The 26,971-nt window shown below is 36.6% G+C and overlaps 2 protein-coding genes across 6 annotated transcripts; both read right to left on the bottom strand.

Moving 5' to 3' along the window:
* Window positions 1-777: 777 nt before the first annotated feature.
* LOC128224124 (uncharacterized) lies at window positions 778-10,515 on the bottom strand. Of its 5 annotated transcripts, none has more exons than XM_052933808.1 (10): window positions 10,202-10,515; window positions 9,017-9,189; window positions 6,962-7,142; window positions 5,365-6,172; window positions 4,749-4,802; window positions 4,112-4,600; window positions 3,809-3,862; window positions 3,089-3,565; window positions 2,851-2,908; window positions 778-1,886 (listed from the first exon to the last, which is right to left on the bottom strand). In XM_052933808.1, exons 4-10 carry the CDS (start codon window positions 5,558-5,560, stop codon window positions 986-988), a joined length of 2,229 nt encoding a protein of 742 aa, XP_052789768.1. In that variant the 5' UTR covers window positions 5,561-6,172; window positions 6,962-7,142; window positions 9,017-9,189; window positions 10,202-10,515; the 3' UTR covers window positions 778-985. The 5 variants fall into 5 exon arrangements, with proteins under 5 accessions (XP_052789768.1, XP_052789769.1, XP_052789771.1 ...); XM_052933809.1 differs by having other exon boundaries at window positions 6,987-7,142; XM_052933811.1 differs by lacking the exon at window positions 10,202-10,515 and adding an exon at window positions 9,312-9,649.
* Window positions 10,516-16,048: 5,533 nt separating this feature from the next.
* Window positions 16,049-18,473, bottom strand: LOC128224413 (uncharacterized). The gene has a single exon (XM_052934243.1). The coding sequence runs from the start codon at window positions 18,194-18,196 to the stop codon at window positions 16,196-16,198; it is 2,001 nt and encodes a 666-aa protein (XP_052790203.1). The 5' UTR covers window positions 18,197-18,473; the 3' UTR covers window positions 16,049-16,195.
* Between the last annotated feature and the right edge of the window lie 8,498 nt (window positions 18,474-26,971).

Genomic DNA, 26,971 nt, shown 5'->3' with positions numbered 1-26,971 from the left:
TGAACATATATTATGTATGTCATCTTTCTCTCATCATTCATTATTGATATCAATATCCATAGGTGGGAGTACCAGTCTCTGATTGTGAACGTATATTATGTATGTGGCGGTTCTTTCATCATACATTATTAATATCAACGTCCATAGGTGGCAGTACCGGTCTCTGATGGTGACCATTTATTATGTATGTGGCCGTTCATTTACCATTCACTATTTTCATATCAACATCCATAGGTGGCAGTACCTGTCTCTGGTGTTAAACATGAATTATGTATGCAACTTTATGTCTTTTTCATTATTTATATCAACATCCATAGGTGGCAGTACCTGTCTCTGGTGTTGAACATGAATTATGTATGTAACATTCTGTCTTTTTTCATTATTGATTTCAACATCCATAGGTGGTAGTACCTGTCTCTGATAGTGAACATATATTATGTATGTAACTTTCTTTCTTTTTTTCATTATTGATATCAACATCCATAGGTGATAGTACCAATTGCTGATGGTGAACATATATTATGTATGTTAACTTAAGTCATCAAATATTATTGATATCAACATCTATAGGTGACAGTACCAGTCGCTGATGGTGTAAATATATCATGTTTATAATCCTTAATTAATCTCTTTGATCAATATAAACTCCTATGAACAATTCATCAAGACGCGATTCTATTAATTTTCAAACTCCTATGGTCATATTTTGTTTGATTCTCATTTAGTATCATTTGTAAAGACTAACTTTAAATACGGGACAAATAAACAACACTCGTACTCACTTTTACTATATTATTTTTATTTGTAATTAGCGAGTGATACATGCACAAAATGCAATTTGCCATCCAATACCAATATTTCGTGCTATTATGTTATAATGTCCGGCCACTAAACAATGCATTAATTTTTAAATTAAGTACATTTGAAATGTATACAACTCGTTCAATAGAATAACTTTTGATTTCTAACAATTACATCTTTTGTTTCATTCGATTTTAAATTCCTTTATTACACCGAGACAACCAATAATCAGATTGTTAGTCCATTTACAGAAAGCGAGGCAATTTGGACGTCCGATGCCGTCCTGCTTTCCAAGCAGTTTTTTGACAGTGCCTGTCTCTGGGGACACCAGGAATAAAGTGTTGAACAAATCACTCACATACAGACGACCTGCAGAGTCCGTAGTTATACCAAGTCCAGAAAACTTGCTGTGATCGATCTTCACATGACCCAACACATGACCTTCACGTGTCAGTGCAGTCACAGTGTTTCCTAAAAAGCTACATAAGTAAATTGTGTTTACATCTGGACTAACTGCCAAATTCAAATCTGATCCTATTTCATTGTGTAATTTGAACTCATTTAAAACGACACCATTCATATCAATGATGCTTAGTTTAATTTCCGGCCAACCAAATGCAATTATAAATTTGTTGCCACTGTACGATATACCTTGACAAATTAAACCAACAGGAATTTCTTTTGCAAATGAAATAGCACCCAAATGAGAAATGGTGAAAATCCCAATAGTGCCTTTGTTAGGAAACGTTACAGCAATATCAGTTGTGTTAATACTTGTAACGTCAAACGCTGTATCATCTAGGTTATACTTCTGTACTACACGCTTTGATATCCTATCAACGCATTGTAATGAATAGCGATAGGAAATAAATGAATGTGTCAAAATAACAAGTACACGTTCAGACAAAACGGCGAGGCCTCTACTGGTTGTCGAGTCTCCGTCATATTCATATTCATATTCCTTCATCAACTGGAGCGTTGGCAGTCTGTTAGGGTCCACCAAACCTGAGCTATTGTACGTACTTGGTCCCGGGCGAACGTTACATGCGCTAGAAGTTATAGCTGGGTAAGCAGTGGTGAGATACCTAAAATAGAAGTGAACGATAATAAGAATATCACATTGTAATTATGCTATTATAATAAAGCTAATAATAATACATTGTACATGTACTTACGATAATTCTTATAATAATAATAATAATAATAATAATAATAATAATAATAATAATAATAATAATGATAATAATAATAATAATAATGATAATAATAATAAATAAAAATGATAATAGTAATAATAATATAAATTATAATAATACATCGTTCATTTGATGCAGTTATAATCGTGTATCGATATTCTATAATTTAGATATTTGTTCAGACTTTAAATAGAGTTCATTGTTTTCATAATTGAAAACGTGCGGACCTTAAACATATACTGTTCATTGTTTTCTTTAACAGAATACTGCTTTAGACATAAAATTTGAGCAAACACTTGTAAGCATCACCTTTTAACAATAAGTCTCAGTGCAAGAATAACACGTGACATTTCATGCATGTGTAGGTGTTTTGTCAGACATTAAAAGTGACGTGTTTTAATTAAAAATATTACTAGAATTTAGTTAAAAAGCATTGAATTCAAATTCAAATGTACTACAATAGAAGGAATAGTTTCAAGTTCCAAAATTATTGTCAAATACTTTATTGATGTTGGTGATAGATTTTATTTAAAGAATACATTTGTTTTCAGTCACTATTGTAAGTATCTTTCGTTCTGATTTGAAGAATATAATTCAGTATCAAGACGCATATTACATTGTTGTTTTTTTTTAAAGTTTGGCCGTTAAAATTCATATTTGATTACAAACAGAATTTTAAAAAACCCTTATAATTTAGCTGAATTCACTGTTAACGACATGTATCAATATATATAATATACTTTTGAAAATAATTTACAACAAATGAAAAAATGAATTATGTATCGTTTAAATTGGCCTTCCTGCTACTTTCTATTAGCAATTAAGTCAAAGTTTTATAAGTACAATGTCTTACTGCTCTTTTCCATCTTGGGTTTCCAAAGATGGCCGATCTGATATTGTGACTTCTTCCCCTGAAATTTTCAACCTCAATTATTTTACAAAATTGCATAAGTGCGCAAAGAAAGTTCATAAAGATGCAATTTGGTTGGTGGTTTGGATATAGGAAAAGCATATTTAAAATGTTTAAACTTGAATAACTAAGATATTTAAAAACATGACTCAATAATAAAGACAATGCAATCAATACTAACCAGGCTCAGTTTTGACAAGTGACATCATAGACGTATTCACATCAGAGGCCATCACATCCACTTTGTAGGTTAAAATTGGGTGTTTACCAAAGTCTGCAATACATCTTTGCAATTTGTCAGAAGCCATTGTTACTATCAGATTGAGCTTTCCATTTCTGACGTGTGGCAGTAACTTGTCAAGTTTCTCCAGCCAGTCAGATGCCCTCTGTTGATCGTAGTTATACTTTCCCGCCATGTTTTCAACAATGAGCAGGGAAATGGTATGCATGCCCATTATTTCGTCAATTTTTCCTACGATATGAAATTGATTGGGCCCGTAGGAATCTGTAATGGCTAGCGCAACGGATGCTAAAGCGTTAGTATCATTGCCCGTTAATAATACAACTTTTGATGAGCACATTTGCTGTTTTGCCCTGAGGACGGCAGGTGATCTTGGATTCATTTTCACGATAGATGATTTGTAAGACGTAGATATATCTGAAATAATAACATTTCTTTAACAAAACTTAATAAATGCCATAGTGGCCATGTTTTGTTTTTTGTTTAAATCTCTTCAATCTTGAAAAGTATTTGGTCGTTCAAATAATTCCCCCCCCCCCTAAAATTTGGTTCCTTATTTTGATATGAGTTAACGCAGGGAATGTTAATTTTTAAAATACGGTGAATATTATCGCTACTCTTTTATTTCTGATCTGAACGAAACAAAAATATACAATGTACCAATCATGGACTGCATCAAAGTTTCTGTTCCTTGTGTTCTGCTTGGGCAAATATCTAAAAATAGCCATTGTTGAAATACATTAATTATACCCGTCATGAAGGAGGTATTATTAAAATACATGTATTTCATTAGCAAAATGTACATGTAAAGTAAAATTATAAGAAAAAATCTGCAAATTATATTACTGCATTTATCCTTCAAAGTTTTCTTTTGATGACTGATTGACACATTTTGATTTACTAACAGACACGTTCTATGGTATGACCGACCAAAATCATAGACAGCAGAAAATATAACCTCACCTTCATGTATATTGTCAGGACTCTCAGCTGTATTAGGTTGGTAAATCTTCACTGGATCTTCTAACAGTTCATGCCCGTTACAACCCAACAGCGCTTTTTGTAAGACCTCGGTCTGTGAAACAACAACGACAGAAAACGTTTCCGCAGTGTCGTTGATACTCATTTGAATGTTGTCTAGGATATCCAGAAAGGCTTTCGTTTTGGCCTGGTCAAAATCCTTTTCACCAAACGGACATTTGATTAAAACCAACTCTACTTCACCGGGTTCAATGTGTTCCCAGTTAGATGCGGATGAAAGCAAAACACAGTTTGAAGGGTTGTGCTCCAAATCCTTGATAGCATACAAAGCAGCTTCAATATAAGAACTGTTGCCGTGTCCTGCTATAACGACAAACTTCTTGTTCCGTAGCCGGGTTCGTATTTCATTAATTTCTTTTGGTGGCTGAAAACCATCGACCAAAGTTTGCGTTTCTAGTCGCAGAAAGTTATCTAAAATAGAATTAAGTTTGGTGATAATGTAAAATGTAGGTACGCTATAAACACAAACTATGTTTTATCTGGCGTAATGAAACCACTACCAAAGAAAATTAGATCTTCTCCACAATTTCTGGACAAACCTTTGTCAAATGTTACTGACCTTTGAGTCTTTCTAAGATATGGTCAACAGTCTTTAATCGTTTTACAGGCTTTCCTGAAAGGAATATAAATATGAACATTATATGTACTGATTGTTTGTTTAAAAATCATTACAAATAAACTTCCATAACCCTTCTTTTGCTCATCGTATTTATATTTATTGAAAATGTATTTCTATGCATGTATGGTGTGTTTTTTTTGTGTTTGTAAATTTTCTCTCTTTCGTTCATTATTTTTGTCGTGGAGGTGGTGTGGGTTGGGGGGGAGGGGGTTATGCCTCTTATCAGGGTTTGTTCTTGTTTTCTACTGGGCTTGTTCCCGTAGTTTTTCAATGTATTTATAGTGCCGTTGTCAGGGTTGGCGGCGTCGTCGTAGTGCAAGAAGTGTACAGTGGAACACATGCAGCCAGTAACAATCTGAACACGATCAGCAATGCGAATAAGTTTGAGGTATGCCCCTTTTCAGACAATAATTAAAAGGTAGCGCTCCTGTTTTACCAGTGTATACATCGAAGCGTTGCTTCTCTCGTATATTGTTTGTTTATATTGATCCACATTACTTTTAACTTCGAATAATGTTGCCTTATCAAGTTTGTATAAAGCATGTATTTGTCTCACCTGTATTACTCGGACGTTTCACAACAGCACTTTGTAGGATTTCCGTAGTTGTTCTGCAGTCTGTTTCTACGTTTCCCGTTTGCTCACGAAGAGTTGAAAGCTCATTCGTCAGATCAGATACTTTCTGTTGTAATTGCAAAGTTTCCATTTTGTGTTCATCTATTTTGGCGTTTAAGGAAATGCTTTGTACATCCATCTTTTTTTCAAAGATGACACTTCTTCCTTAAGGGCTGCGGATGAATCTTCGTTATATGATGTATACCAAAGTCGCATGGACTCTCCCAATCTCGGCATAAACATTGCACCGCCTTGTGCTGTTATCTTTTCCTTTATGTCTTTTTCATAAGAGGATCCCTTCACAAATTTTGCAATAGAAAGTGTTGCGGTGGAAACAGATTTATACATCGTAGTGAATTCTGGGTCAGACAAACGCGCAGTGCCCGCAGAATGTTGTAAGGCGTTCCTTGCATCTCGAATAGAAACAATATCACCACGAATATGGGCAACATTGCTTCCGTATAAACCGAGTATCAAAGCAGAAAGCAAAGAAATGTCCCATTCTGCCTCGTTGCAAGACCCACCTGTTGGATATATTTTGTTGAGCTGGAATGGCTTGATTGACCTCAGACTGCGAACGTGAGCAGATTTGTTGTTCATGTAAACGGGCAATGTGGTGTAAGTGACTCCTGGGGCAAGGTCCTTTCTTGCGTATTCTAAAAATAACTCCAACAACACCTCGGTTGAAATGTCAACAAGCAAGGAAACCAATCTGTAGTATTTGTCCGTCATCTTTTTTGCAGTTTAAATTCTAAAATAATGAATGTATTCCTTAAGAGCCGAAACAGACATAGAAGCTCGATCCACTATATGACATTTCAAAATGGATTAGAATCTCAACAGACTGAATGTTACCGAACTGAAACCATTCTTATAGAAATAAAACAATGTGAAAGATGGATAAGGGCAATGTACCAACAAGATCTAACAATAATTATAACATGTTTATACTAGTTACTGCATGATGTTTGCCTACGAGCCATTTCGTAGTATAATTTGATCAACTGTATTATACTGTAATGACCATATTCTGTCAAGTAAAAGTACTTAATTAAATGTATATGCAACAATTTACTGGCAAAGTGCCTTTAAATATTTTGAAAAGAACCAACTAATATTTGGGAAACGAAGACAATGTACCCCCGGTCAGTATTACGTTTGTCTTAATAATTGTTCAACGTTCGTTTTAATGATATTAAAACCTTTTTCATCTTTTATGCTTACATGTGCATGAACTTAATACTTTAGTAAATAGTTCATCCTTATTTACCCAATATTATATTAATACCAATGTTTGGTTTCCCAACTTGTAAAAGTTTGACAAAAAATCACGTTATTTTTCACAATTGTTTCATTTACTTTTAACCAGGTTTATAGTTTCGTTCTCTTATGAAACTTTGAGTCAATTTATGATTCATCTGATGTTATGTTTATTCTAACTGAATAATAAGTTAATAATATAGTACGGTAACAAATACTTCCTGTGTCGTTTAAATGTTCATTTCCTATTTGAATGTTACATTCATAGCGTAAAATTTACCTATAATTCTAGAAGAAAAAATTACATTCAGTTAATGCTTATGTTCCATTCTGCAACGTCAACTTCAAAAGAAATTACACATTTACTGTTCCATCAATGCCAGAATGTCTTTGGTGTCATGGCGGCGTATGTAGGATCCCATACTGAACTTATCATATGTCGTACTAGCATATGTGGGATCCTGTAATCATAATATACAGTACAATCATTTGTGGAAACCCATGTAAGCTATTTTGCAGCTTGGCATAACATCATATAGTATATAAATAAAGTAGTATATTGATCTTATCTGATTTCACATAAAGAGCAAGTTCTTATTAAAAACAAAACAGTGCTATAGTAGCAAGATTCAACCAAAGGCTTAGAGGGTAAGTTTTCCTTATGTTTGTGTGTGAGTCTTTGTGGTTGTGAGGTTTTGTTGTCAGTTATCTGATTTGTCTCTGTCTGCACGCTTTAAGCTCACATCCCTCTAACACCAGAAAGCTTACATCAATCTAAAACCAGATTATTGTTTTATACTTTAAAAAACACTCTTAGTCCCAAATAAGTAATACCACAATAAATACAATTGTTTTTATTAAACGGAACGGTTGAATCTATTTATCGATAACAATGGTTCTTAGGAAGAATTTCGTTCTGAATTTGATGGAAACCTATTATTTCTACCTCATAAGACGCTAGTTTATCACTGTAAACCTTTTAGCACTCACGGATCATTTAAAACATGTGCGTTTTCAGCTATTAAATACATTATTTAAGAAGTTAAAGGTTTATCACGCAAAATTCATGTTTGTTATTAGTATGTATGTATTAAAAAAGTAAAATAGTTGTAAAATAAGTGGTTTCAGATGCATGCCCGTGCCAAAAATGGCCAAAACATAGGCGAGTCCCTTTAAGCTCGATTGGCATCTCCTCACCCACAGACCATGCATTTTCATACACACAGAATATGAATGCATTCATCATGAACAAAAACATCAACAGGCGATCGATCCTTTCTATGATATGTGAAATAGGAAACTAATCTGAATGTGCTAAATGTTACCGAAGGGACAACATCCTTATTCCATTCAATGCCAGGCTAGAAGTGGATACACGTGAAATTGTCAAAGAGAAATAAAACATCCATTCTACAACATTTACATACTTGTAAGTGCCTACGATCCAGTTTAAAGCTGCATTCTCACAGATATACCCTATTTACAACTTATTTATTTTCTGTCTTAAAATAAGCCAATTTTTGCCTAATTATCTGCAAACCAATGATATAAGTTTGCAGACAAAAAAATCAGATCGTAAATTTTCATATTTCCGTTCAAAAAATATTTTTTTTTGGCTTAAACCGTTTCTTACGGTTTAAGAAAACTGCATAAAACATCAATTTTTGAACTTTAATATTAAAATTTGCGATCTAATTTTTTGTCAGCAGTCTTTTATGACTGATTTCGATGGATTTTTGCAAGACAAAAAATAAAATAGTTGTCAAAACGTTCAATCTGTGAGAGTGCAGCTTTAATTGGGTTAAGCGTACTAGCTGTTTTGTAAACAAAAAATGTTGTCAAATAAATGTAACTATAGGTTTACAGGTAAAGTGCCTTTAAATCTTAAAAAAAACACTAACCAATCTTTGGGAAACCACATATTTGAACCAGGGCGGAAATGATCGCCTTTATAGATGGTTCATTGTACAGTTTCTTTAAAGTTCATCATCGTTTCAACCGTTCATGCATACATGTACAATTAAATAAATACTATTTGCAATGTAAATATTGCATATTAATTGAACCGGTTTTAACACCATTTTTTGGTTTCCCAACTACAAGTTTTAAAATCAAGACAAAATCAACTACTCGTAATTTTTTACAATTTCTTAATCTATACCTTTTATTTTTTACGTCAACTAATGATTGATTTGAGATTATTTTACTTAATGGTTAAGGTAAGGTAATAGATACTTCTAGGTCGTTTAACTGTCATGACCTTACTGAATGTGACATTTATAATGCATACTTTACCATTAAATTTAAAAAAAAAAGATAATAAATAGATACGTACAGTTATTTATGAGTTCCATTCCGCAAAAGGAACTTCAAAAACAATTGTATTGATTTAAAATTCCATCAGTGCTTCAAATTTCGTCTCAATAAAGTGTCATGGCGGCAATAGTAGGCTCACAAAATGTAACCAGTGTGTATCGTATCAGCATAGATGGGATCCTGATTAATATCCTGCAAATGATTTAAAATATAATCACTTCAAGTTTCCCCAGTTACAAAGCACACACATAAAAACCACAGAAAGTAACATACTTGTTTATATTATACATATTGAACTTTATTGCATTATTCACCTTAAATACACATGCACCGAGTTTATTCTAATTTCTTTGTCTTTTTAAAGCGGCACCCTCACGGATAGACCGTTTTGACAACTGTTTAAATTTTCTATATCAAATAAAACATCCTACTCCAAAGTAACATGAACTGACACGCGATCCTTTCTATGAAATTTAAAGATTGAAATTATTCTAAATGGACTGAATGCAAACAGACACCAATTTTCTTTTATTAAAGCCATATTAAAGATGGACAAGCCAAACTATCAACAAGATACAATAAATAAAATATTTGTGTTCTAGAAACTGCACGATGTTTTTCCTACGATACACTTGCAGTTTAATGCGATCAAGTATTTAAATGTAAATTTGTAAACGGTTTACCGCCAACCTGACTTTAAAGCTTTATAAAAGAGCCAACAAATACTTGGGAGACCAGCTTTAAAGCTTATAAAAAGAACCAAAAAATCGTTGGGAAACCAGCATCAAAGTTTTTAAAAAGAACCAAAAAATCGTTGGGAAACCAGCATCAAAGCTTTTAAAAAGAACCAAAAAATCGTTGGGAAACCAGCATCAAAGCTTTTAAAAAGAACCAAAAAATCGTTGGGAAACCAGCATCAAAACTTTTAAAAAGAACCAAAGAATCATTAGGAAACCACCATTAAAGCCTTTAAAACAACAACAAAATTTTGGGGATTTAACCAAATTGTTAAATATTTGATTTATTAAAAATTGCAGTACTAAATGGATTTAACATTTTATTCATTCACTTACAAAAGTGTGCATGAATTGACAATGTCAATAAAACATTAATTTCACCTGTGTTAGATGAATAACTGTTTTTGGTTTCCCAACTCAATAAGCAGAAGTTTAAGAAAAATAATAACGTAATACAATTGAATTACCTTCTTGTTCTACCATCTATAGCATTATGAGTTTATCTTCTCTGAGTTCGTTTTGTTATTATCCAGATGTGATGATATGGTTAATACAAATCTTAATTTATAAATACTTCCTGGTATGTCTAAATGTTAAATCACCGTAAACATGTTACATTTATCATACACAATGAATGCGAAGGACGTTTCACTATTCTTGATTAAGTTCCATTTTACAACGTCTACTTCAAAGCCAATTCTAAGTTGTTAATGAGTTTCTCTTCTGAAAGATCTGCACACTTCTTCTCTGTTTAAGTGTCATGGCGGCTGAAGTAGGATCCCAAAAGATAGGCTGTTTAATGGTTGACCTAGCATATGTATATAAATATATAAATAGAAGTGTTTAAAATATGATACCCTATGGTCGGCTCGGTAGTGTTGTGCACTTTATGGTTGCAACTTCGGGGCTTGCGCCCCCTCCCCAGAAACCACCCAAACAGACTGTAAACGTGTGACTGGTTGTATTGACAATTAAGCCAATTTTAGTCTTAATTACCTTAGAAGTGCATTTCGGTTTAATATATGCATAATTTCTCTACCCGATGATACTGACATGAAATGAAGTTTCGGACAATAAGTTTTCAGGGTGGCGCGTCGGGTGTAGTGAAATATGAATGAACCCACCAGACAGCATAGCATAAAGCTGTATAAACCACCGGACAGCATAAACACTTTAGTACTTGTTTTCATATAAACTGCTTAATTAATGCGTGTTTTGTTGATACAAAATTAGATTAAGTTTTGGTTCAATGGGTTTCGGCGGTTAGTAAACTTGTTTCGAAAGTTTTGAAGTAACAAATGCATGCTTTTGTGAGCGTTTTTAACAGCATGGTGGGACCTTTTTCATGTAGCCATTAGTTTTCAATTTCTTCAAAACAATGATACTGCGGATGGTCATTTGCCTGTTTCAACTAAATGGTGTTTCAAAACTCGTGTTGGATTACAGTCTGCTATGTTGTTGCTTTTAAAGTGAACCAGTTTTTGGACGGAACGCAATTATATATCTAATGTTTCATCGGTGCTACAAATTTTATCTTAATTGAATTTCATTAGCGGCGTAATAAATCCCAAACTGTTATCAATTTATGTCGTAGAAGCATTTGTAGGATTCCAAAATAAAAACTTTATTTGGGAGACCAAAAATATGATTATTTTTAAGAAATGGGCATTGTATGTTTTAACGAAACCAAATATCATAATGGATTCAATCTTTTATTCATATAAACGTGCAATTAATAAAATACTATTGACAATGGCAACAATTCACATAATTAGTAACCAGTATTGATTATAAGCATTTAATGGTGTCCTAACTTGCAGAGGTTAAACAAAACTAAAAAAGTGAGCGTTATTTTTTCACTTCATTTATATCTTAAAAATTTAAGTCAGCTAAAAATAATCACATTAAGTGATGATTTTTATAAATGGTTAATGAATATAAAGTTATAAGTAATTCCTGGGTCGCATAAATGTTCATTTCCTGTTTGAATGTTAAATTTATTCACGTACAAATTACCTGAAATTATCAGTAAGATAATAGACAAATACGTAAAACAAATGGTCTAAGTTTCACTCCGCAGCGTTTAATTCAAAAGCAATTATACATTTTAATGAATCTTCAATGCCGAAAATTTCCTCTCCAAGTTACCAATTTTTGTCATTCGAACTTTCCAATTCGCGCGATTCGGTCCCTAGGTTAAACTCTTGGTCTGAATTATATGTTATTGTTCTCTATAATGTACAAAATAAACAAATACTCCTTTTTTGTACGTTGTATTGCGCTCTTCATCTTTACGCACGCACGGTCCCCAGGAAAAAAAAATGTAATTTTATAATTATGTGCGTAAAGCTGAATAGCTTATGTCGGGTCAAGCCATAGTTCTTGAAACAATACGACTAGTTTTAGGTTATTGAACTATTGCATATTGGCCTTACCTTCTTTCTGCACATACATGCCAGGTATGCAGTTGATTAATTAAAACAAAACTTCCGAGATCTGAGCTCGTATCTGTACTTACTTCTTATCCTGCGAATATTCATAACTTGAAAATTATAGAGTTGAATGAAACATTTAAAAAAATCAAATAATAGTATGTAAAAATTTACGAACAAAAGAAGATTATTTTTTCGTTTATTTATCTTGTGCATTATTACTCTGTGGCTTAGAGTACAAGACATATTTTTATCATTCTCATAGCAAGAGTTCAACTGGGACTGAATCGCTTGATTCGGATAGCTCGACTAGCTAAAACTGCAGTCCAAACATCAGGATACTGTATTTCCACTAGTTTAGGTATAATGGCGTCTTAAGTGGGGTCCCAAAATGTGAGCTTTTTTGGCATGGCGGCATTTAATTGTAGGATCACAAAATGTTACCTATTTTGAGGCTAGACTCAGTATATGTATAGTATGTAGCGGTTGCTAAATATATTATTCTCGGCTCCAATACACAATTGTGGTTGAGGGGCCATAAAAAACATTAAACAAGTCAAATATTATTTTTACGTTTCATTTTAACAAGTACAAACCTGTATTTGTTCGAACATGTTAATTAAGGTGTTTTATGTGATGAGTATTTGTTGTTTTTCCTATTTCAATGATTAACGTTTCATGTGAATTGAACATCCTTTTGTCGACACTTTTACTAGGAGACAGTATGATAACCAAGGCACAAATCGGTCACAGGTTCAATATCCTACTTCACCACTAACCGTCTTCCAGGTGAGCATATAAGCGTGGGTCCCGTTGTAATCATCTCTCTTAACCTCCGGTGATACATGTGGGTACCGCCGAGGGTACTTGTGTTTGAATAAAGAGACCAATGACGATGCCTTTTTATCATGTGCCAGATGTTTTGGGGTCAACAAGTGCGGCATCCGATGTGCGCAAACTTTGCCCATTTTTAATTTTCCCTTCAAATTCAATTACACCATGTATTTTTTTTTATCCCCAATGTGTTCCAAAAAAATGAATAAATCCGACCAACGGGCACGCTGCGCAACCGGCTGAATCACGTGCCTTCGGGTCGGAATTTATATCCTGACCGGAAACATGTATAATTCACCGGAGAATGTGTAGAATGAGGGATTGTTCATTCACAAATACATAACAATACTTTAATATGTTAAACAAGCCAAAACATTTTAAATTATTTATTATATATACATGTAATTCACATGATAAACAATACATTTTAAGAAATGGATGATTTACTGATATACACAAGATTTTAAAAGGACTTTAAATGATACGTTTCAATATCAAGCATCTACTGATGAGCTCACATTACATATTTCTAAATAAACAAAAGCTGTCACAGAGACAGCGCGCTCGACTATTCCGCCGCTTTTCAGTGAAAGGATTGAAAAGATTTGGCGAAATATGCATGGATCACTGTAAAATTAGATTTCAATGCAGTACAAAAAGTCATGATGTTTTTGCTGAGATATTAACATAAATATGGTTACATGCACAATTTCAACAAGAATGTCTAAGTGCAATAATGAAGGGCCATTATTTGCAAAATACAGTTATCTAACTTGGTTATTCAAGTAGGTTGGGTGGTTGCATCAAGTTTCAATGGAGTACATCAAGACATTTGCTGAGATATTAACCTATGTGTGCTTACATGCAAAACCTTAACAAGAATTTCTTAGTCACATAATTAAGGTGCAAAAATTATAAAATATGCACGATAGAGTTATCTTACTTGATTAATTAAGAAAGTTGAATGGTTGGGAGCCTGTGTATAAAGTTTCAATGCAAAACATGATGTATTTTCTTAGGTGTTGACTTAAAATTGGTTATATGCAAAACCTTAACCAGAATTTTTATGTCGAATAAAAAGGGCCATTTTTTAAATTTAATACAAACTAGGGTTATCATACTTGGTTAATTAAGTAGATTAGATGTTTGAGTACTATTGTATAACGCCTTAATGCAATAAATCAAGTAGTTGTTGAGATATTAACCTATGTGTGCGTACATGCAAAACCATAGCCAGAATTTCTATGCCAAATAATAAAGACCCATTATTTGCATTAAATACAAACTAGAGTTATCTAATATGGTTAATTAAGTAGGTTGGATGGTTTAGTACCATTGTATAAAGTATCAATGCAATACATCAAGTAGTTGTTGAGATATTAACCTGTGTGTGCTTATATGCAAAATCTTAACCAGAATTTCTAATTCAAATAATAAAGGCAAATTATTCTCATTAAATTCAAATAAGTGTTAACTATATGTATATATCATGTGTTTCCGGTACGGATAGAAAAATCCGACCCGAGGGCACGTGCGTAAGCCGGTAACGAGGCTTGCCGAGTTACCGGCCACGCAGCGTGCACGAGGTCGGATTTTTTTATCCGGACCGGAAAAACATGATTGATATATTGTCTTGCATATCTAAATTTATCAATTTGTGGAAAAAATGACGTTGAAAACGAACTTTTGTATAATTACACCAAAAAACGTGTGCGACGTTGTTTACTGACGTCATAGAGCGCAGTAATTTTGAATAACTAAAAATAGCGTTTTTAACGATTACTTATGTTCAATTTTAATTAAGAGTCTCGCAAACATATCATTTGATTGCGCTTTATTATATTTATTATATTTATTTCCATAAACCATACAATAAATGAAATAAGAAGTGGCGCGTTGTTGCACGTGACTCATCTTACATGGGGTATGTAAGATGAGTTTTTCCAGCACTGGTCACATGACCGGAAACACACGTCCGGTATGCAAGAATACTTCATTAATTTAGCAGGATAGATAGTTGGGAGTACATATCCAAAGTTTCAATGCAATAAATGATGTATTTTCTGAGTTAATGACTTAAAGGTGCTTACATGCAAAACCTTTATCAAAGTGTGACGCCGACGCTTGGGTGAGTAGTATAGCTCTACTTATTTTTCGAAAAGTCAAGCTAATAAAACAAGAAATGAGCATCAATATATTACAAAAACCTCTTGTTAACATGCGTGCGTATACAACAACACACAACATCATCAATTGTTCAGTTGAATATCAATACTTATAACTTAAAGGGCTGGTTTAAGCCTTCTATAAGTGACCCCCCACCCCGAAAAAAATTTAAAATACGAGTATTGTACAAAACCTCGGCACACGTATTGATCTTAATATAATTGCCTTATTGTTTTATCAGATCTCCAATCTGAATATCCTGCTGTGCAGTTTTGGAGGTTTTATGATAGAAATATAGAGCCAAACAAATACATAGGACATTGGCCCCTACTGTGACACCAGTGTAATTAGCAGGAGATGCACAACAGGGAATTATCATGCGAAACATTACTAAAACTAGGCCTTTAAGGCCAAAATCATTTCTTTTTATTTTAACAACGTGTTTTGGGGTCTTTAACAGGAATGTGATGTCATGAACAAAATAAAGTTCATGCAAGAAACATAACAATGTCGAGTTTAGGTTTTTACCTACACGTTGAAATGAACTAGATCTATATTTCACATTCATTCCTTAGCACAATAAAATTATATATATATATATATATATATATATATATATATATATATATACATATATATATATATATAATATGTGTCAGACTTTAACATATATATATATATATATATATATATATATATATATATATATATATATATATATATATATATAGTTTGTTTGCACGTATACATACTTCCAAAAAGATTGATATTTCAATACCAATTCACAAATACATAAAATATACAGCTGCTTTGTCGAACTATGAAATAATTGTAAGGGTACATACACTATTTACAATACGAAAGTAAAGGTTAACAAGTCAATCACGGAAATATTTTTTAATGTATAAACATAAATGCTGACGAGGTAACAACATAAAAGTTTTGCTCTTAAATAAACGTGTCACTGTTTGATTTACAGTTAATCCACTACAGGTAAATCATTCAAACATGTATTCTGCTCCATTTAGGTCAATCGTCATGCAAGAAGTCCCGACAAAGCCTTGCCCTATGCCACTTGGCCGCATTATTTGTCGGCGCAATGTCTAGTGACTCAGAGTAACAGTCAACAGCCTTTTGAACGTCGTTTTCCAGTTCATAGCAATGGCCGAGAACATTTAGCGAGGCTTCCCAAAAAGGTCCGGTGTTCTCAGATACATAATTATCTAGGTCCTCTAACGCCTCTGCCATCCTGACAGTATTATTTAGCTTCATAAACGTCAGGTATTGCAGGTAGTACAAAAACGCAATACAGTCAATAACGAGGTTTGATCTAAATAGTAGACCTAGAATATCCAAAGCATCTCTGTCTTCTTCTGTTTTTATTTGTTCATACCTCAGATGTTTTGGAACACATAAAATGTCATGAATTGTAAAGTCCACATCGGTGACAAGGTATTCCCGGATGTTCAAAATATCTGAAACACTTGTAGTTTTGATAACTGTGTCTAGGCTAAGTTTTCTCTCTAAAAGTTCTCCCTCAATCAACATTAGAAATAATGTTGCTTGTTCATACTGTCCACTGCAATACAATGTGGACGCAAATTTCAGTTTGTTCGAAAATAAGCCTGTTTTCAACGAATAACCAAACCAGTTTATAATGTGTGAAGAGATCTGCTGATTTTGACGTATGCACGTGGAGGCAAGATATATGGCAACGTTTGAACAAATATTGGATATAAGGTAGGAGGCAGCCTTCTGTTCTATGGACGATCTATGCTCTGAAATTGTGAGCAACGTCGACAATGCTTGTAAATAAATGAAAAAACGTTGATTTGTGTCAACGTTTAAAGTTATTCCTAACAGGTCATCTACTTCTTCTACACCATGTTGTAGAAACAATTTCTTAAGAACAGATAAGTTTGTTTCGTGATTAGTACCGATCGTTTGTTCGTCGGAACTAATTTGAGACAATCTTTGTCCGATTTTATCGATTGCAAGAATAGATAACCAATGGAAATGGGAACTTATAACTGCAGATAGCATATCTCCTAAAATTTTAAGTTCATACTTTAAGAGTTTGCCTGTAAACAGATTCACATTTGCTATCGTGTAGTGTGGACACAATTTGATCTTGAACCAACGGAGCAGTGTTGTAAAACAGTATTTAACACATTGAATAATATTGTCTTCTCTCCATATGTCTGACGGGTAGCTTTCCACGGTAAAAAACATAGCTGTTTTCAAGTGAAACGTGCTGAGACGATCTTTAAAATAAGGCTTGATAAACTCTTTTCGAAAGAGTTTCATGAACGTGAACACTTTCAACTGAACTATGTTAAAGTCTGACACAAGGAACCTTTCTATTGGAAGTGTCGAAAATCTCCATTCCAATAGACCTGACGGACCACTTGCAAGACACGATGGTGCCGTAAGCGCTGTAGATCGGTCTTTCGTGGGATTGGATGGCGTCTCTTTATAACACTGAGGTACCAAAAACACACCGGCAATTTTTGCCTTTTCGATGGTGTTTGTCTTTGGCCAGTGTCCTGGGCGTGGTCTATTGAACAAAACCTGGCAATCTTTTGGTGACTCAGAACAGTGGAAGCCTTTCACAATGTCTACGTCATTGTACAATGATAGCTCGGGACCATTCCGTTCGAAAGAACCAAATATTTTTTGAAGGTCGGTGTTATCAAGACTACCGTTGTTCATCAGTAGTAGTCTGCCTTCACAGTCGAACAGATTAGGTGCGTCAATATCTTCTTCGCCCATCGGGATGTCGGATTTGGTCATCTGAAGCCAGCAATGCTGCGGTGGTGTGTTTTCATGTTTAACAACTAGAAGGTTGCGTTTTCCATGTTGCCATTTGCTCCAGTCGAGAATTACAGGAAGTTCATTTGAATTGATAAAGAAATCAATGTCCGAGTCCATACCGATTGTTGTAGTACCCTCGCGTTGGCTTCCGGCGACAAAAAAGATAAAATCTTTTTCTAACATATTGAATGTCATTGACATCATTGACTCTCTCATTAGAAAAAAATATCTCCTCCTAGCTCTTATCTACTCACTTACTCCGATATCATCCAACACTCGGGCCAGTCTGGCGGACATAACCCTCTCGGTGTCCTTACTGTCCATTTTCTATGTCAAACATGTACTAAATATGAACGTTTTTTTCTGTGTTGGTGTTTATTATCAACTGCCATTGTTACAATAGGAAAGATTAACTCCGTGTTCGTCTTTTATATTATGATGTTTATAGAAATTCCACCCGAATAAATACGTGCCCACTGGTGCGTAAACAGAATTGTCGTTGAATATGAAGATAAGCGACGAAATAAATTTGAAGTTCAATAAAGGCTATATTTATATCTCAGGTCATACAGCGGTAGGCGAATTGATAAATTATATCTATGTAAGGATTAGATTTAAAATCATGAAAAATATTGATCAAACTATGAATTGGTACTGGATATAAGTGCTTCTTTTCTATGCAAGTCTTTTAAACCTATTTAAAATTGTATTTAATATATACTGAAATTTACAAAAGGCTTAAAAATTTGCATAAAGAAAAAGCACTGATATTCAGTATCAATTTAAAATCAAGTCAATACGACCTATGATTTAAAATCAAGACACGAAAGACACTCATTTATATAATTAAAATTACATCGCCTTGACTGATTACCGTGTCTAGTCTGACTACCGTGTCTGTGCTAACTACCGTGTCTGGACTTATTATCGTGTCTGAACTGACAGCCGTTTCTTGACTGGCTACCGCGTCTTGACTGATTACCGTGTCTTGACTGATTACCGTGTCGAGATAGAGCACCGCGTCTTGACTGATCAGCGTTTCTTGACTGGCTATCGCATCTTGACTGATTACCGTTTCTTGACTGGCTACCGCGTCTTGACTGATTAATGTTTCTTGACTGGCTACCGCGTCTTGACTGATTACCGTTTCTTGACTGGCTAACGCGTCTTGACTGATTACCGTGTCTAGACAGAGCACCGCGTCCTGACTGATTACCGTTTCTTGGCTGGCTACCGAGTCATGACTGATTACCGTTTCTTGATTGGCTACCGCGTCTTGACTGATTACTTTGTCTTGACTGATTACCGTGTATTGACTGATAACCGTGTCTTGACTGATGACCGTGTCTTGACTGAGTACCGTGTCTAGACTGAGTACCGTATCTAGACTGAGTACCGTGTCTTGACTGATTACAGTTTCTTGATTGAGTACCGTGTCTTGACTGATTACCGTTTCTTGAGTGATTACCGTGTCTTGACTGATTACCGTGTATTGACTGACTGATTACCGCGTATTGACCGATTATCGTGTCTTGACTGATTACCGTGTCATGACTGAGTAGTGTTTCTAGACTGAGTATCGTGTCCAGACTGAGTATTGTGTCTTGACTGATAACCGTGTCTTGACAGATTACCGTGTGTTGGCTGATTACCGTTTCTTGACTGATAACCGTGTCTTGACTGATGACCGGGTCTGGACTGATAATCGTTTCTTGACTGATTACCGTGTCTTGACTGATGACCGTCTCTTGACTGAGTACCGTGTCTAGACTGAGTGCCGTATCTAGACTGAGTACCGTGTCTTGACTGATTACCTGTTCTTGATTGATTACCGTGTCTTGACTGATTATCGTTTCTTGACTGATTACCGTGTCTTGGCTGAGTACCGTTTCTAGACTAAGTACCGTGTCTAGACTGAGTATCGTGACTTTACTGATTTCGTGTCTTGACGGATAACCGTGTCTTGGCTGATTACCGTTTCTTGATTGATTACCGTGTCTTGACTGATTACCGTGTATTGACTGATAACCGTGTCTTGACTGATCACTGTGTCTTGACTGATGACCGTGTCTATACTGAGTACCGTATCTAGACTGAGTACCGTGCCTTGACTGAGCACCGTGTCTTGACTGAGCACCGCGTCTTGACTGATATCCGTGTCTAGACTGATTACCGTGTCTTGACTGAGCACCGTGTCTTGACTGATTACCGTGTCTTGATTGATCACCGCGTCTTGACTGATTACCGTTTCTTGACGGGCTACCGTGTCTTGATTGAGTACCGTGCCTTGACTGAGCACCGCGTCTTGACTGATATCCGTTTCTAGACTGATTACCGTGTCTTGACTGAGCACAGTGTCTTGACTGAGCACCGTGTCTTGACTGATCACCGTGTCTTGATTGATTACCGTGTCTTGACTGACTACCGTGTCGAGACTGAATACCGTGTCTTGATGAGCACCGTGTCTTTAATTAGTACTGTGTCTTGAATGATAACCGTGTATTGACTGATAATCGTGTATTGACTGACTTCCTTGTTTAGACTGATTATCGTGTCTTGACTGACCACCGTGTCTTTACTGAGCACCGCGACTTGAATGACTACCGTGTCTTGACTGAATACCGTGTCTTGACTGGCTACCATATCTTGACTGAATATCGTGTCTTGACTGGCTTCCGTGTCTACAATGACTACCGTGTCTAGACTGATTACCGTGTCTTAACTGGCTACCCGGTCTTAACTGATAACCGATTTTTGAACGATTACTGTGTCTAGAGAGAGCACCGCGTCTTGACTGACTACCGTGTCTTGACTGAATACCGTGTCTTGACTGGCTACCGTATCTTGACTGAATACCGTGTCTTGACTGGCTTCCGTGTCTAGAATGACTGCCATGTCTGGACTGATTACCGTGTCTTAACTGGCTACCCTGTCTTAACCGATTGTTGAACGATTACTGTGTCTAGAGAGAGCACCGCGTCTTGACTGACTACAGTGTCTTGACTGACTACCGTGTCTTGACTGAGCACCCTAACTTGACTGATTACCGTGTCTTGGCTGAGCACCTTGTCTTGACTGACTACCGTGTCTTGAATGACTACCGTGTCTTGACTGAGCACCTTGTCTTGACTGAGAACCGTGTCGTTACTGATAACCGTGTCTTGCGTATTTTGATAGACTACCGTGTCATTAGGCACTTTCGTGTACTGTATGACGACCGTGTGTTGTGGTACTTTTGTTTTAATGGCAACAGCGTTATGAGTGACTACATTGTCTGTTTCACTACCGTGGTGACTACCCTGGTTATATTGACTACCTTAACTTGTGTGACTTGATTCTTTGAGAAATTACATAGTCTGGAATAACTTTCTTCTCCAGTAACTACATTGTCATCAGTGAGTACCTTGCCTTCTTTGACTACGTTTTTTGAGTGACTGCCATGTTTCTAAAGATAACCTTGTCCATAGTGAATTCTTTTTTGTGATTACCTTGTCTTCGGTGAATACATTGTTTTGAGATATTACTTTTTCTTGACTGTCTACATTGTCTTCAGTGCCTAGTGTGACTTTCTTGTTTTGAGAGACTAGCTAGTCCTGAATACTTCGAATGACTTTCGTGTATTGAGTGACACCGATTCGTGAGGCCTTACCGTGTACTGAGTAAGTACTTCACCTTCAGAGACATTTTTGTCTTGAATAACGCCATTGTATCTAGGGGTTACCTTGTCATGAGCGACCACATAGTCTTTATTGACTTTACTGTCTTCAGTGACTACGTTGTTTTCGGTGACAACATTATCTTCAGTGACTACAATATCTTTAGTGACTTCGTTGTTTTCAGTGACTATGTTGTTTTCGGTGACTACGTTGTTTCCAGTGACTACATTTTCTTCAGTGACTACGTTGTTTCCGGCGACTACATTATCTTCAGTGACTTCATTGTCGTCAGTGAAAACATTGTCTCCTGTGACAACATGGCCTTCAATGATAACCGTGTCTTCAGTGACTACCGTGTATTCAGGGACTACCTTGTCTTCAGTGACCTCATTGTCTCCAGTGACTTCATTGTCGTCAGTGAAAACATTGTCCACAACGTCTTGACGGATTACCGTGCGTTGGCTGATTACCGTTTCTTGACTGATAACCGTGTCTTGACTGATGACCGGGTCTGGACTGATAATCGTTTCTTGACTGATTACCGTGTCTTGACTGATGACCGTCTCTTGACTGAGTACCGTGTCTAGACTGAGTGCCGTATCTAGACTGAGTACCGTGTCTTGACTGATTACCTGTTCTTGATTGATTACCGTGTCTTGACTGATTATCGTTTCTTGACTGATTACCGTGTCTTGGCTGAGTACCGTTTCTAGACTAAGTACCGTGTCTAGACTGAGTATCGTGACTTTACTGATTTCGTGTCTTGACGGATAACCGTGTCTTGGCTGATTACCGTTTCTTGATTGATTACCGTGTCTTGACTGATTACCGTGTATTGACTGATAACCGTGTCTTGACTGATCACTGTGTCTTGACTGATGACCGTGTCTATACTGAGTACCGTATCTAGACTGAGTACCGTGCCTTGACTGAGCACCGTGTCTTGACTGAGCACCGCGTCTTGACTGATATCCGTGTCTAGACTGATTACCGTGTCTTGACTGAGCACCGTGTCTTGACTGATTACCGTGTCTTGATTGATCACCGCGTCTTGACTGATTACCGTTTCTTGACGGGCTACCGTGTCTTGATTGAGTACCGTGCCTTGACTGAGCACCGCGTCTTGACTGATATCCGTTTCTAGACTGATTACCGTGTCTTGACTGAGCACCGTGTCTTGACTGATCACCGTGTCTTGATTGATTACCGTGTCTTGACTGACTACCGTGTCGAGACTGAATACCGTGTCTTGATGAGCACCGTGTCTTTAATTAGTACTGTGTCTTGAATGATAACCGTGTATTGACTGATAATCGTGTATTGACTGACTTCCTTGTTTAGACTGATTATCGTGTCTTGACTGACCACCGTGTCTTTACTGAGCACCGCGACTTGAATGACTACCGTGTCTTGACTGAATACCGTGTCTTGACTGGCTACCATATCTTGACTGAATATCGTGTCTTGACTGGCTTCCGTGTCTACAATGACTACCGTGTCTAGACTGATTACCGTGTCTTAACTGGCTACCCGGTCTTAACTGATAACCGATTTTTGAACGATTACTGTGTCTAGAGAGAGCACCGCGTCTTGACTGACTACCGTGTCTTGACTGAATACCGTGTCTTGACTGGCTACCGTATCTTGACTGAATACCGTGTCTTGACTGGCTTCCGTGTCTAGAATGACTGCCATGTCTGGACTGATTACCGTGTCTTAACTGGCTACCCTGTCTTAACCGATTGTTGAACGATTACTGTGTCTAGAGAGAGCACCGCGTCTTGACTGACTACAGTGTCTTGACTGACTACCGTGTCTTGACTGAGCACCCTAACTTGACTGATTACCGTGTCTTGGCTGAGCACCTTGTCTTGACTGACTACCGTGTCTTGAATGACTACCGTGTCTTGACTGAGCACCTTGTCTTGACTGAGAACCGTGTCGTTACTGATAACCGTGTCTTGCGTATTTTGATAGACTACCGTGTCATTAGGCACTTTCGTGTACTGTATGACGACCGTGTGTTGTGGTACTTTTGTTTTAATGGCAACAGCGTTATGAGTGACTACATTGTCTGTTTCACTACCGTGGTGACTACCCTGGTTATATTGACTACCTTAACTTGTGTGACTTGATTCTTTAAGAAAATACATAGTCTGGAATAACTTTCTTCTTCAGTAACTACATTGTCATCAGTGAGTACCTTGCCTTCTTTGACTACGTTTTTTGAGTGACTGCCATGTTTCTAAAGATAGCCTTGTCCATAGTGAATTCTTTTTTGAGATTACCTTGTCTTCGGTGAATACATTGTTTTGAGATATTACTTTTTCTTGACTGTCTACATTGTCTTCAGTGCCTAGTGTGACTTTCTTGTTTTGAGAGACTAGCTAGTCCTGAATACTTCGAATGACTTTCGTGTATTGAGTGACACCGATTCGTGAGGCCTTACCGTGTACTGAGTAAGTACTTCACCTTCAGAGACATTTTTGTCTTGAATAACGCCATTGTATCTAGGGGTTACCTTGTCATGAGCGACCACATAGTCTTTATTGACTTTACTGTCTTCAGTGACTACGTTGTTTTCGGTGACAACATTATCTTCAGTGACTACAATATCTTTAGTGACTTCGTTGTTTTCAGTGACTATGTTGTTTTCGGTGACTACGTTGTTTCCAGTGACTACATTTTCTTCAGTGACTACGTTGTTTCCGGCGACTACATTATCTTCAGTGACTTCATTGTCGTCAGTGAAAACATTGTCTCCTGTGACAACATGGCCTTCAATGATAACCGTGTCTTCAGTGACTACCGTGTATTCAGGGACTACCTTGTCTTCAGTGACCTCATTGTCTCCAGTGACTTCATTGTCGTCAGTGAAAACATTGTCTCCAGTGACTTTATTATCGTCAGTGAAAACATAATCTCCAGTGAGTACATGGTCTTCAACGACTACAGTGTCTTCAGTGACTACCTTGTCTTCAGCGACTTTCTTGTCTCCAGTGACTTTATTGTCTTCAGTGACTTACGTGTCTTTTTTATTTTTTATTTTTTTATTATTCTTACGTGTCTTAAGTGATTATCGTATCTTGACTTTCGTGTCTTCATTGACTACGTTGTTTTCGGTGACTACATTATCTTTATTAACTACGTTGTTTTCGGTGACTACATTGTCTTCAGTGACTACACTGTCTTTATTGACTACATCGTCTTTAGCGACTACCTTGTATTCAGTGACTACGTTGTCCTGAGTGACTACCTTGTATTCAGTGACTACGTTGTCCTGAGTGACTACCTTGTATTCAGTGACTACGTTGTCCTGAGTAACTACCTTATATTTAGTGACTACGTTGTCCTGAGTGACTACCTTGTATTTAGTGGTTACGTTTTCCTTAGGGACTACCTTATATTTAGTGGCTACGTTGTCCTTATGGACTACCTTGTATTCAGGTCACTACGCTGTCCTCAGTGACTACATCGTTTTCTGTGACTACATTGTCTTCAGTGACCAATTTGTTTTCGGTGACTTCATTATCTTGAGTGACTACGTTTTATTCGGTGACAACATTATCTTCAGTGACTACGTTGTCTTAAGTCACTATTTTGTCTGCAGTGACCACATTGTCTTCAGTGACTACACGATCTTCAGTGACTTTGCTGTTTTCAATGAAAACATTGTCTTCAGTAACTACTTTCTCTCCAGGGACTATGTTTTCTTGCATGACTACCTAGTCTTGAGACACTACCTTGTCTTGAAGAATACCGTACTTGAGTGGGTTTTTTTATCTTGAGGCACTACCGTGTACTGAGGAAATACCTTGCCTTGAGAGACATGCTTCTCTTGAGTAACGCCATTGTATCTAGGGGCTACACTTCTGTTCAGTTACTACCTTGTCTTCAGAGACGATGTTGTCTTGAATGACTACCGTGTCTTCAGGGACTACCTTGTCTTCATTGACCTCATTGTCTCCCGTGACTTCATTGTCGTCAGTGAAAACATTGTCTCCAATGACTTTATTGTCAGTGAAGACATTGCTTCCAGTGACTACATGGTCTTCAATGACTACGTTGTCTTCAATGACTTCATTATCTCCCGTGACTCCATTGTCTTAAGAGACTTACGTGTCTTAAGTGACTATCGTATCTTTAATGACCTTCGTATCTTTAGTGTGTTTTGAGTGACTTTCGTGTTTTGAGTGACAATCGTATCTTGAATGACCTTTGTCTTGTCTTGTCTTGAGTGACTACCTTATACTGAGTGACTACCTTGTCATGAGAGACTACCGTATATTCAGTGACAACCGTGTCGTAAGGTACTTCCGTGTACTAAGTGAATACCTTACCTTGAGGGACTACATTGTTTTGATTCATACCCGTGTATCTAGAGGCTACCTTGTCTTGAGTAACCACTTTGTCTCCAGTGACTAACTTGTCTCCTGTGACAACCTTGTCTTCAGTGACCACTTTGTCTCCTGTGACTGCCTTGTCTTGAGTGACCACTTTGTCTCCTGTGACTACCTTGTCTTGAGTAACTACCTTGTCTCCTGTAACTACCTTGTCTTGAGTGGTCACTTTGTCTCCTGTGTCTACCTTGTCTTGAGTGACTACCTTGTTTTGAGTGACTACCTTGTTTTGAGTGACTACCGTGTCTTGAGTGATAACCGTGTCTTGAGTGACTACTTTGTCTTGAGTGACTACCTTGTTTTGAGTTACTACCTTGTCTTGAGTGACAACTTTGTCTCCTGTGACTGCCTTGTCTTGAGTGGTCACTTTGTCTCCTGTGTCTACCTTGTCTTGAGTGTCTACCTTGTCTTGAGTGACTACCTTGTTTGAGTGACTTCCTTGTTTTGAGTGACTACCGTGTCTTGAGTGATTACCGTGTCTTGAGTGACTACTTTGTCTTGAGTTACTACTTTGTCTTGAGTGACTACCGTGTCTTGAGTGACTACCTTGTTTTGAGTGACTATCGTGTCCTAAGTGACTACCTTGTCTTGAGTGACTACCTTGTCTTGAGTGACTACCTTGTCTTGAGTGACTACTTTGTCTTGAGGTACTACCTTCTTTTGAGTGACTACCTTGTCTTGAGTGACTATCTTGTCTTGAGTGACTACCTTGTCTTGAGTGACTATCTTGTCCTGAATGACTACCTTTTCTTGAGTGACTACATTGTCTTGAGTAACTACCTTGTCTTAGGTGACTATCTTGTCTTGAGTGACTACCTTTTCTTGAGTGACTACCTTGTCTTGAGTGACTACCTTGTCTTATGTGACTATCTTGTCTTGAGTGACTACCTTGTCTTGAGTGACTACCTTGTCTTGAGTGACTACCTTTTCTTGAG

Source organism: Mya arenaria, chromosome 17 (genome assembly GCF_026914265.1).
Source record: "Mya arenaria isolate MELC-2E11 chromosome 17, ASM2691426v1".
Lineage (NCBI taxonomy): Eukaryota > Metazoa > Mollusca > Bivalvia > Myida > Myidae > Mya > Mya arenaria.
The sequence above is the reverse complement of the archived record's forward strand: the minus strand, read 5'-3'. Positions and strand labels throughout refer to the sequence as shown.